We start from the raw sequence: 13,942 nt of genomic DNA, 5'->3' as shown, positions 1-13,942 counted from the left end.
AAAAAAGATATATATATATATATATATATATATATATATATATATATATATATATATATATATATATATATATATATATAAATTAAAAATTAAATAAATAAACGCGTAGAATTTGAATGTAAAATCAGAGTTCAATAAGCATTTACCGTAATAAGGTGTAAAAGGGACTCACGTGGGCTGTGTTGCGATGCTTGGGTCAATTAAATTCGGAGTGAAATAAATTAAAAGATTGAAAGAAGCTGACGACATATATGTATATGCCTTGGTAATAAGGAATGTGTACATGAGAGTATGATTAAGTAAGAAAGTGTGAAAGAGTATATTGTAACTATACAAAAAAAAAAAAAAAAAGTTGTAAAGAGCGAAAATAATAAATTCAATAACAGATAAGAGTCGCAGGTGATATCCGATATACAGACAATTAGTTTGTGTTATAAAAGCGCTTGTAAAACGCGCTCTTGCACCTAGTCGACTAATCCCGTAGACTCCGTTGGATGTCTTGATAAAAACACTAAAAAATTTAAAACCAGATAAGTAATTAACAAAAACAAAAACAAAATACTATTTAATAATTGAAGAAAAAATAATAAATATATGAAAATACATAAAATTAATACCAAAAGGCCAAATTTATAAATGGACGCCCTCGTGTCCGGATGATCGAATGGCATCTATCCTCTAACCTGCCGTATTTGTATGGGGCTCAGTCACTCATACGGTTCATCCGGACTTACCGTATGATTGTCACATTTACGGCAGATTGGCGAATACATTATAATATATCACGTTTGTTAATCTGACCAAACTGTAATACTGTAATACTTGCTGTTGCTATAAAAGATAGACGAATAATAAGCTATGAACAATCTACGTATAATAAATGAATATATGTGCTGTAACAACTTATTTAACTTTTTTTTATTATTGACTACCAAGTACCCTTCATTTATATTACACGCTGAAAAAAAAAATGATACTGTTTCCCACCTCAACGAAATATCTGTTTCCATCTTTATATTTTAAAAATTTTTAGTCTTTTACTTTAACTTTTCCTATTGAAAATGGTTACTATTTTCATCCGAAATGATAATCATTACTATCTCAGACGACAAAATTTACAAATTTTTCAAATATAAGATCCATTATTGTCTAGATGGTAACTATTACTGCCGGCAATAATAAATATTACTATATGAGAAAAGATAGGGGAGATCGGGGCGAGACGGCCCACATAAGCCGATTATTATTCTTTGTGGCTTTTAACCATCAAGTCGATTTACTCTCGTCCAACTTTAACTCAATTCACCAAAATTTTGGTGAAGCTCCTGAAAAAAATTTTTTTTTTTTAATTGTAAAAAATTTTTGGTTAATTTTTTGGTTAATTTTTGAGATGGGCCTTCTTGCCCCGGTCTCCCTTATACTTGAAGATCACAACGTTTTCCGCGGAACGAAAAAGAAAAATTTATGTAATTTGACTGCTTAAAGTTTACTTAGGGGTGATTGGGAGTGGCTGAAATTTTTGGTTGATATATTAGCACCTACGCAAAACATTTCAGAAATTTATTAGATCCAGTAGATTGTTTACTTATCATTTTGTTTTTTTATTTTCGTCACGCGAAAAATGTTCTGATTTTCAAGTACATGAGAAAAAAATGATTAATATAAAAGCATGATAATGATTATCACAAACAATATAGTAATCATTTTCTATTGCAAGATAGTGATGGTTATCATTTTTTTTTTTCAGTTTGTATTTTAATTATGAACAGCTGAAATTCATTTCAATTCCATCCGATTAACTGTAATGAGATTACAGTTTGTAGATTTTATTTTAAATTTTTAATGGCTTCAGAATTAGTAATAACCGAGATTTACAAAGACTAATTTGTATATTGGAATAGTGGGAGAAATTGTAGATAATGAGTTTGGGACTATTAGTAAATTCCGGTCAATGGTCAATCGCATTCGGGTATACCTAATAGGTCAGTCTTGTTTGAATCTCATTGCCAGGCACATCGAGTACGATTACACTTGGCTGAAATTTAAAATATCAGTGACTTTTTTTTTTTTTGTTATTAATTTTTCATTTATATAAAATTTATTTGAACAACACACAGCATCAAGAAGGCAGCAATAATTTACATTGGAGTTAACAAGGAAAAAAAAGGTAAATAAATTTACTGTTTGTTAGTTCAAAAATTAAAAATGGAAAATATAATTTATAGTTTTCTATACAAAAATTGTTGACAAGTTCTAAATATTATTGCTTATGAAAAAATAACTAATCATTGGTATTACATTATTTTAAACTATCTTTCGTAAATTAATAGAAATATTAAATGAAAACTTATGACTAACAGATTTAAAAATATATATTTTTGTATCTTGACTTATTTACTTACTTATAGATAAGAAAAAATTCTTAAAAATTGTGTTTTTTTCTTTTGCTCTAAACGTATTGCGCACATTTTTTTTTTAAAAAAGCAAAACTTAACTACAATAACTAAGTGCGGCGCCATTATTTTGAGCCTTAATTATAAGGATTGTTGGTATTTAAACTCTAAGTATAATTTCCATTCTCAAGAACGTCATTTCGAAGGAATTCATTATAAAACAATTTATATTTATTATTGTAATAAAAAAATATAATTACAAAAATACTTTAAAGCTAAATAGTATAATTATTTTCAGATTAAAAAATATGAACAACTTTTTAATATACTTGTTATTTATCACAACGGCGTGGGCTTCACAGTGTCCGGAAAGTAACAAATGTGAAAACTATGAAATAGTTTCAGCTGATACGCACGAAATTTATTACGGTGTTATTGATAAAAATAAATTAATTTCAATATTATTGGAGGATGTCGTAGATTCTGTCATTAGCTCAAAATTTTTATCAAATTGGCCTCAGTTATCAGACTTGACATATTCTTCAAAAAATAAAAATAATTTGAATGTTAATTTTCTACAATGTAAATTTCCTGAGGTGACCGATATCAGTAATGCAGTTCGAAGAATATATAAACATGTAAATATCACTAAATTAGTGATACAATCATCTTTATTTGGTGACGGATTTGCGTCATTGTCGAAAGAATATTTGAAAGACTTGAAAAGTCTCCGTAGAATTTCGTTGATTGACAACATGATGGAAAACATTGGCAATGATTTCTTTGAAGGTTTTTCGAAACTCGAATATCTTTCGTTAAGAAAAAGCCAACTGAAGAAAATTTCCCCCAAATTATTGGAGCCTTTGTCAAACTTAAAACAAGTAGATTTATCAGACAATGATTTTTCGACTCTAAGCCCAACGTTACTTCACAATAACACGAAATTAGAATCATTTGAATTGTCAAATAATGCTCAGTTTCTTCCTTTGCTGCCCAATAAATTTTTTGTAAACTTGAAAAATTTAAAAGAAGTCAAAATAACAAACAGTCATGTCATGCAACTCCCAGAAGATTTATTTTTAGGAACTACTGGATTGAAAAAATTGAATTTATCAACGAATCATCTGTTTTACATTCCACGAGAATTATTTGAAGATTGTAAAAATTTAAAAACTTTGGATCTTAGCTCAAATCATTTTTCTAATAATCTTTTTTTCTCTGATAAAGCATTTACGTCATTAAACAAATTAGAGAATCTACATTTGTCTAATAATAATATTACGTCACTTGGCAGGTAATTGTAAATTATTTTATAAATTTTGAAAATATTTTTGAAAAAGTAAACAATAATTATGTTTATAATTTTTTTACAGTAATCTTCTTGCTGGCTTATCATCACTAAATTATTTGGATATGAGTCACAACGACATGATAACAATAGACCCACGTGCGTTTTACAATTTGGAAAGTCTTAAATACGTCGACTTTTCTAATAACTTTTTGACACTCAAATCGGACAGTTATATTGATGAATTTATTTCAATTTCACCATTTCACTACATCAAAAAATCTGTACAAGAAATAAATCTTGCCTACAATAATATCAGTGAAATTTTTGGTGACTGGATTTTAGCAGCTGATATTAGAACTTTGAATCTCAGTCATAATTATGTTACTTCTTTAAAGGTAAATTTGAATTTATATATATATCGCGTCACTGATTCCAAAAGGACTTAAATTTTTATGTGCCCTTTTGAATTTAGTCACTAAGCTTAAATCCAAAAGGCCGTATCATTTTTTTTCATTGCTAGTCATATTATTTACTTATTTTAAAATGAAAAATTGGAAAAAAAATTTTGAAATCCAAAAGGGCGTATAATTTAAGTTATAGAGTAGAAATACCGTTTTTGGCCACTTAGAAATTTTAAATGTGTTTAAAGTAGGGGTGTGCGAATACTCGAAACTTCGAATTATTCAAGGCGATGTTCGAATAGTTCGAAAGGTTCGATTAGTTCGAAAGGTTCAAATAGCTCGAAAGAACTCCCTAAAAACATATAAAAAAGAACATTTTTTTTATTTTCCGTCAAGTTATTACCTCTATAATGTTTTTATCATATTTTATGCCAATTTGTGGGGTAAAACGGACCACTTAAAAAATTGTAACGAAAAAATTAACTAAACGGAAAATAAAAAAAATCATTTTTTCGTTGCAATTTTTTTGAGTGGTCCATTTTACCCCACATATTAGTATAAAATATGATAAAAACATTAGAGGTCATAACTTGACGGAAAATGAAAAAAAAAAAAATTTACCTAATTTTTGAAGGGGGCCCTCGTGCCCCAGGTTTCCCTAATAGTTTTTTGATTTAATAAAACCATAAATACTAAATTTCTTAGATGCAATAATATTATTTACTGAAGATTCGAAAAAATTTCGAACTATTCGAATCTTCCGAACCATTCGATATTCGACTCGATTCGATTCGAACAAGATTCGCACAGCCCTAGTTTAAAGATACTTTTATCATACTAACAATGGAACTTTTTTGAATAATTTTTTTATTAATTTAAACAAAGTATTAATTGTCCAAAAATTGGAACAGTGGCCACAAATGCTACTTCTACTTCTACCCTATGCCCTTTGGGCTTTTAAAATTTTTTTTTCAAGTTTCAGTTATAAAATAAGTCTGCAAAACGATCGGCATTGAAAAAAATACCCTTTGTATGTACCCTTTTGTTTTTCAAGAGTTTGCTAAAATTAAAAGAGCGTATATAAATATAAGTCTTTTTGGGATTAGTACCGCGATATAATTTCATTATAAATATTTTTTGATTAATTTTTTAATATAATTTTTTTATTACTTATAGACGGCAGATCTTCAATTTGTATCACGAGATGTTTACTTGGATTTATCTTTCAACAAAATAGAGCAGATTTATTTTGGAGAAGTTGAAATTTCTAATGAAGATCATTCAAACTTGATTACCGTGGATATAAAATATAATCCGTTAATTTGTGATTGCAATATGTACAATACTTTGGTATTTTTGGAAAACAAAATGCCTTTCGCAACCGTAATATTTGAACTGGCTATTGATAAATTTAAATGCAATGGAAAAGTTAGCCCACCCAAAACTTATACTTGTGAATTTGAAAAAATATTATTAGATGATGAAATTGGAATGTGTCCTGAAAATTGCTCCTGCAAAGTCAGACCAGCAGACCAACGTTTTTTGGTCGACTGTTCATATCGAGAACTTACAGTAGCGCCGAGTGTCATCAATTGGTTCCTTTCCGCTGATATAGAAGTCAATTTAACAGGGAATCATTTAACAAGAATTCCATTTAAAAATCAAGCTGGATACAACCAAGTCACTGTTCTTTCACTTTCACATAACAAAATAAGTGAAATTCCACTAAATATGTCGTTCAACTATTTAGAAGAATTATATTTAGACAATAATGATATAACTAATATTGATGATGAAATTTTGGAGATACTACAGATATCAAAACATCTGAGAAATCTCACTCTACATAATAACAAACTGGCATTCGATTGTGATTCACGTAATTTACTAAAATTTATCCAGAAGATGCAAGTGAAAATTCCCGAACTACAAAAAATAACTTACGGCCACAATAAAATACCTATTTCTAAAATTACTCCTGAGGAATTGTGTCTATTGAACCTCGAGTGGGTAATTTATGTTTGTATCATAATCGCTATTATAGGAATAATTATTGGAAGTCTTTTCGTATGGTATTGTCATTATGAACACGAAATAAAAGTATGGCTGTACGCTCATGAGTTGTGTCTCTGGTTTGTTACTGAAGAAGAGCTTGACAAAAATAAAATTTTCGATGCATTCATAAGCTTTTCGCACAAGGATGAAGAATTCATAGCATATGAGTTAGTTCCAAAGCTACGACAAGGACCTAATCCACTGAAACTCTGTGTAAATTATCATAGTTGGATAGCAGGTGAATGGGTTCCTCAACAAATCTCAAAATCTGTTGATCAATCTCGTCGAATAATTATTGTTCTTTCTCCAAATTATTTGGACAGTATCTGGGGTAAATTGGAGTTTCGTGCTGCTCATAATCGAGCACTTGATGAAGGACGAGCTCGAGTTATTGTTATTCTTTATGGCGGTATCCAGCCATCGGATATCGCTGATCCTGAATTGAAGGCGTATCTCAATATGAATACTTATGTCCAGTGGGAAGACCCATGGTTCTGGGACAAATTGAGATACGCTCTTCCTCATTCTAAAAGTTTGGTGAAGAAAAATAAGACTGTGTTCAAAACTCATCATCCGACTTTACAAATCAACAATGATAATGATAAGACATCAAAATTATTGACCGAGAAGATTGAAAAATGTACTCCAGATATTTTAGTTATATAATTATGTTACTGGATTTGGATAATCCAATGTACCACAACTATTTTAAAAATTAATTTTAGTAATGCGCGCCGAAAACACCGAAGAAATTTCGAGCAGGTGTAGCGTAACGCATTTTGAAATGTACCCTTATCAATTATTCTTATTACTTGCGCGGTAAATTTAAATATTTGAAAAATAAATTATTAGAAATTGGAGAAAACTAAAAATCGTACGTCAAAATAAAATGGCGGCAGAATATGATAAATAAGTATTTAAAAAATTAAAAAAAAAAAAAACACTCAAGTGTTTGAACAAACCTTGGTGGGGGAATAATATGCAGAAGGGTGTCCTAATACACTTGGAGATTTAATTTAAATTGCTCCAAGTATATTGCAGCTAAAAAAACGTCACTTAACTGCTATTTCCCACCAGACGATGCCAGATGATTTTGCTCAGGAACTTGGAAGTTATCAGCATCAGCAATTTGCAACACTTTGCACTAGCACTGAACACTTAACACTTAACGACACCACAGACACTTTACATAATTAAAATTTTACAAACACTCCACATTTTAATTAATCAATTACTATGAGCAATCATTTTTGTGGATTATTCCGCAAATTAACTGCAATACGGTGTTTCAATTTAAACGTAAAGAAGGATCAGGACTACTACTGCCGTCTTCGATGATACTGACTGCTGCTATCGAACCGCCAGTTGATACAAAGCAATCGATTTTGCGATCTTTCAACCGTCCCCACTTTAGCAAAAAATTTGAACGTTGAATACAGTGACACGCAGTAGCGCTATCATGGCGCGAAATTTCAAAATTTAAATTTAATAATTTTATTAAAATTTATTTGTGTTAATAATTATATTAATTAGACTGAAAGGTATACTCGAAAGTTTTTATTGTCATTAATAATTTATTAATTATTCTTATTACTTGCGCAGTAAATTGAAACATTTGAAAAATAACTTATTAGAAATGGGAGAAAAATTAAAAATCGTGAATCAAAATAAAATGGCGGCAGAATACGATAGAAATATTTAAAATTTTATTATTATACTCTCATTATTTTAAAAATATGGCTCTCGCTTGATTTTTAAATGCGACATCTATTAAGTCATAAAAGAAAAATTTTTATTTGTATACTTTAATAAATTAGATATATATTGTGCGTTATAATAAACATAATTTCTATTTATGTACATATAACTCCATTTATTTGAAGGATATACTTATATATCATGTTTGTGTTCGTAGCCTAATAACTTATTCAGTAAAATGTACATATCTCTTTATGTAATTAGTTGTAATCCAAAATATTAATGTAATTATTATTTAGTTTGCTGTACTTATTCATTTTGTATAATTAAATAAAAAATATATATGTATATATCTTTGTTCCAAAAATGGATTATTATTATTATTATTTAAAAAATTTTCTTTACACTGAAAATTGTCATATTGACGATAAACGTAAGTATTAACTTTCTTCTCACAAAAGTTAATTTAAAAAAATACAGTATCTCCTTAATTAAAATAATTATTTAATTTAATTCTTGAGTCAGAGATAGGGTAGAGGTACAGTTTTTGGCCACTTGAAGGCCAGTTTTTGACACATGAAAAATATAAATAAAATAATTCGTAAAAGAAATAATTAATTTCTAAATTATGTACAAAGACTCATGTCACTGTTACAATGGAAATTTTATTTTATACTTTTTCATTTATTAAAATAAAATATTAAATGTCCAAAAATTAAACAGTGGCCGCAAATAGTACTTCTATCCTTATGCATTAGTTAAAATTTAGTAGCCTTCTTTCTGCACAGTGTAAATAAAAAAACTCATTTAATTGACACTGTAAAAAATCGGGAGTGAATTCGGAATGATTAAGGATTTTATTTCAATCCAAATTCTCTCCGTCATTCGGTGTAATCTCGATTGTATTTAAATCTGTATTCATTGCAATTCAAATTTTTAATATTAAACTAAACTCCCTTTAGGAGTGAATTTTACTCTGAGGAGATTATATAAATACATAGTCATTCAGTCCGCATTCACTCCGGAATTAGTCCTTGTTCACGCAATGTTTCTACAGTGTATCAGCCCTTTCTCGTATCCGATCCATGAAGTATAATGACGTAATTAAAAACTGCGAATTCTAAAGCCCAGACTTATTGTCTATTTTTCTTAGAATCGTCCTTTTTCCATATCAAATGTCGCCAGTAGGATCACACTGGCATTATATTTGCTGCACTGTCTACAATTCTAGATGTATATTTTACACTTTTGTATAATAGTCTTATTTTTCATGAGTCATTGTGACCTTACGTGTCGTGTCGACTTAAAACTTTGAGGTAGCCAAAAGTGTTTTCTTTAATATATATATATATATATTTTCCATTTTCACTTAACTTAAATTTGCTAACAATTAGTAGAAAAGATACCTACGTCTATGCCTCATTGACGATTAAGTCGAGGGACTCCGAAAGTTTGGGGATTCATTAGTTGGTATGAGTGCGTAGTTAGTCTTCGTCGAATAACTTCCACGAGCACTTCGAGTGCGCTGTATTACTTTATTTAATTCTAAGTACACATGTAAAAATATTTTTGATTTTATGTCATCAATCGGTTTTAATTTGAACTCTGAAGGATATAAACAGAACGTAGTTACTAAATTTTAGTAATTTTTATTGACAGCTAGAAAAAAAAGGTAAAAACAATTTTTGCTTACTACAGTTTCAACAAATCTTGTTTTTTTAATTAGTCATGTAATTAATCATCAACTTGAGTTTAGTTCATGTTAAATGAAAAAATATTCATACATATATATTTCAGATTTTTTATTAAATTATTTCTAATTCATTTTTTTTTAATTTTACAATTCAAAATTAAAATTCAAAAAAACACGTCGTGCCGCCTAATTTAATAATTTGAAAATTTTCTGCCATAATTATTCTAATTAAATGTAATAATTGCCAAAATGAAAGTAAAAGTTATCTATATTTTTTTTTCTTCATATTACATAATTACTCAAATTTAAATTTTAAAAAATTTTGAGATTACAAAATTAAATTTTTTTATTATTAAATTTTGCTATTAATTCAAACAATAATTGTATTATTATTTAATTCAAACTTTAAAACGACAGAATGAATCATTTTAAAAAGTTCTAAGTAAAGATAGAGATGAAAATTTTAAATAATAAATAAATGACAACTTACTCATGTCCATTGATAATTAGTTTTTTTTTTTTACTATAGACATAAAAAGTTAATAGAAAGAAAAAGTGATTTAGCTAATTGAAGTAATCTTTGAGAACTTCCATGAAATCCTAATCATTGTAAATCTTCTGTATATTGTTTTAAGCGATTATGGTCATATTGTTATTTTAAATTTCCTATGTATTATCAGGACTATTTAAAAAAGATACGACCATTATAAAATGGTTTTTTTTTTAAAGTAACACTCATAAAATGTTAATTTTCTATGACATGACGTGTCTAAAATATTTTAACGCAATTATACGGCCTTTTATTATTATTCTTATATTTTTATCTGAATCGTTGATCTTTAAAGTATATATAGTAGTTTATTTTCATGATTGTTTAAATTATTGGGAACTTCAGGCAAAATAATAAATACTCTAATTGCTAATATTATTTTTAATAACTCTCTAATATAAATTTATTTTTATTTCTCATTTTCAAAATTACCAAACAAATATTTTTTATTACTTATGTACAATAACTCATAAAAAAAGGATTTCTTGTTGCAAAAAACTTTTACTCGTTCCAAGAAAATTTTTACTTGCCATAAGAAATTGTATCCATTCTCAATTAAAAACAAAAATTTTCATGGGGCGAGAAAAAATTTTTTGTGCCAAGAAATCGTTTCTTTTTGGCATACTTGAGTTTATTTAATTAACTAAATAATTTTCAGATTTTATAATTATGGCTTGCGGCTTATCATACTTTTTCCTGGTTTCACTGATCACATCTTCAGTCTGGGCTTCAAATTGCCCAGGAAGCGAAAATTGTCAGACCTGTGAAATTGCTTCCAGCGATACGTATTACTTATATTACGGCATTATTGACAATCTAGATATATCTTCAAAGTATGAAAATCCCGAAGACGTAATCATCACTTGCAATAATCCATCCAATCAATCTGATTTATATAATTTGAAATACTACAAAGATTTTAAACATTTAATTAAATTTATAACAATTGCAAATATCAACGCAATTAATATCCCCGATGATTTATTTTCCCAAGTTTATAACTTGGAATATTTAGATTTATCTAGAAATAAAATTTCCTCTATTTCCAATAGATTACTAAGCGATTGCGATAATTTGAAAACTTTGAATCTTAGCTCAAATTATCTTTCGACAAATAGCTTCGATTCTGATCACGCATTTCCATTTTTGAATAGATTAGAGTCGCTAGACTTATCTAATAATGATATAACGTCACTTGGCAGGTAACTAGACAATGTTTATTTGATAAGATTATTTTTAAATAATAAGTAATTTCGTTTATTTTTATTTATTTACAGAAATTTTTTTACCGGGCTATCATCATTGAGTTATTTGAATATGAGTCATAATAATATGAGAACAATTGATTCACTCGCATTTCAAAGTCTGCATAATCTTAGAACTGTAGACTTTTCTCATAATTATCTAGCATTGAAATCAAATAGATTTATAAGTGAATTTGGTTCAATATCACCATTTCATTTTTCTCAAAAAACTTTGGTAGATATGAATCTCGCTTACAACAATATTGATGAAATTTTTGCAGATTGGAATTTTGCTATCAATTTAAAAACTTTAAATCTAAGTCATAATCATCTGACTGTAGTGCGGGTAAATTTAAATTTAAATTTCTTTATTTTGAAATATAAAAATAATTATATTTATTTAAAATTATAAATAATTTTTATTTATTTTTTTTTTTTCAAATTTACATAAAATTATTGTTATTTTTTTAATTATTTGTTATTAAATAAATCGGAACGGCTCTCCTTATCTACTTAATTGATAAAAAATATTTTAGATTCTACTCTTTGCATGAGTGATTACATGTAGACTAATAATTTTAGTGATGCGCACTGTAATACCATACATTTATCAAATAAAATCCAAGTCTTAAAAATGTTATCATTAAATGATTTCGCCCCGAACATACTTGCTGGGCTCATCAGTAAAGTTGATGTAAGTATATTCTACTTCAGACCATTTGCAAGATGTTTATGAAGTAAAAACTAAAATTATTAGTCCACATCTAATCACTCATGCGAAGCATAATATCTAAAAAATACTTTGTCAATTAGACGAGGAAAACTGTGATTCCTTTAATAACAAATATAAAAAAAACCTGTCGTGTAGTGACTTCACCATCAAATCGTTATTATTATGATTATTTATTAATTAAAATAATAAAACTTTCATTAATTGTTACAGCAAATAGAACTGCAATTTCTATCTAATAAAGTATATGTCGACTTATCCTTCAATGACTTAAATAAAATTGACTATAGAGCAATTGAAATTTTCAGTAAATACAATGAAAATCGTAAAACTTTTATAAACATTGAAAACAATCCTGTGGAATGTAACTGCGAGTTGTACAAAATGAGAATATATTTAGAAGAAAAATATAAGGATGTTAATAATGAATTGATTAAATCAGCAATTGATAAATTTAAATGCAGTAGACCGGAAACTGAGACTGATAGTTATATATGTAAATTAGATAAACCCTTGGAAAATATTACTGGGGAATGTCCTTCGGTCTGCAGCTGTACAATAAGACCAGAAGACAAAACTTTGTTGGTAGATTGTTCTTACCGTCAGCTCAATAAAGCACCGGATGCTATTCCTTGGCTCCCTGGATCGAATATTGAATTAAATCTAACTGGTAATCATTTGACGAGAATTCCTTCAAAAAAACAAATTGGGTACAATCATACCACTGTTCTTTCATTGTCAAACAACAAAATAGATGAAATTACAATAGACTTGCCATCAGATAATTTAGAAAAACTGTATTTAGACCACAATAATTTACAAAGAATTGACAAAAAAGTACTAGACTTACTGCGAACTTCAAAAAAACTTAAAAGTCTGAGTTTGCATGGTAACGAATGGGAATGTAACTGTGCTACACGTAATTTATTTAGTTTTATTCAAGTAATGGAAGAGAAAATTCCCGAGTTAAAAAAAATCACCTGCGATGGAACTAACGTATCTATTTTTACAATGGCTCTAGATAAATTATGTCCATCGACTATTTCCTGGGTCATTGGTCTTTGTATCGTAATTGGTATCTTGGGAATTATCAGCGGAGTTTTTTTAGTATTTCACTGTCCTAAGGCCAAAGATGAGCTTAAGAAAAAAAAATCTGTTTATGAAATTCATCGTCCAACTATTCAGATCACCAACGAAAAAAATGAACTAGTGTCTGCTATTGTCTTTTAAAATTATCAATTAAAAAAAAGCCACAAATATCGGAATTAATATTCATTTCATCATCACGGATGTCATTTGATGTTGAAGAACTTTCAGTATCCGAACCATTATTTGATTCAAACCATAGATTTACGATATCATATGATACGCCTAAGAGATAATATATGAAGCGGTGGTGATTCTATTGCCATTGAATTGTTAATTAAGTTTAGATTCAGCAAGTTCACCCAACGTAAAGAGTGATAGCCAATACGGTTGATACTTAATTCTAAGTATTCGGAGTGACCGATGTACATACATAATTTTTGTATATATTTTATACTTATAGACTCAGATAAATTGTAATATCGAAACAAAGTTTTCGTAATTTGTATTATAATTTATACACAATATGTTGAATTAATTTTTAAATTAGTAACAATAAAATTTTAATAACGATAAAAATGTAATCAAGACAATGATGTTTTTATATAAATAATCAATTATTAATGCGAGTTGTTATTGTTAAATGAACAACCATTTAAATATATAAATATCAGTAAAACTATTGATAAAATATTCAATAATGTATTAATAATTTGATTATAAAGATATTGTAATTCATCAACAGATGTTCGTCACCATTAAGAAAATAATTTTAAAAAATTATAGATTAAAATTTCATAA

The 13,942-nt window shown here is 27.9% G+C and overlaps 1 protein-coding gene across 1 annotated transcript; it reads left to right on the top strand.

The window, feature by feature from the left end:
- The first annotated feature begins 1,825 nt into the window (after positions 1-1,825).
- On the top strand, positions 1,826-13,724 carry LOC103573249 (toll-like receptor 6). Its single transcript, XM_053741571.1, has 7 exons — positions 1,826-2,167; positions 2,692-3,687; positions 3,767-4,079; positions 5,262-6,804; positions 10,740-11,283; positions 11,359-11,671; positions 12,269-13,724. Exons 2-7 carry the CDS (start codon positions 2,702-2,704, stop codon positions 13,283-13,285), a joined length of 4,716 nt encoding a protein of 1,571 aa, XP_053597546.1. The 5' UTR covers positions 1,826-2,167; positions 2,692-2,701; the 3' UTR covers positions 13,286-13,724.
- Positions 13,725-13,942: the final 218 nt, after the last annotated feature.

This window comes from Microplitis demolitor, chromosome 8, assembly GCF_026212275.2.
Source record: "Microplitis demolitor isolate Queensland-Clemson2020A chromosome 8, iyMicDemo2.1a, whole genome shotgun sequence".
NCBI classification, from domain to species: Eukaryota; Metazoa; Arthropoda; class Insecta; order Hymenoptera; family Braconidae; genus Microplitis; species Microplitis demolitor.
This window is presented reverse-complemented; position numbering and strand designations above follow the sequence as displayed.

Excerpts from the sequence above, each read along its gene's own strand:
- LOC103573249 (XM_053741571.1), top strand. The coding sequence starts at position 2,702 with ATGAACAACTTTTTAATATACTTGTTATTTATCACAACGGCGTGGGCT. Across the intron at positions 6,805-10,739 it reads TCCAGATATTTTAGTTATAT|ATTTTATAATTATGGCTTGC; the intron begins AATTATGTTACT and ends AATAATTTTCAG. Across the intron at positions 11,672-12,268 it reads ATCATCTGACTGTAGTGCGG|CAAATAGAACTGCAATTTCT; the intron begins GTAAATTTAAAT and ends TAATTGTTACAG.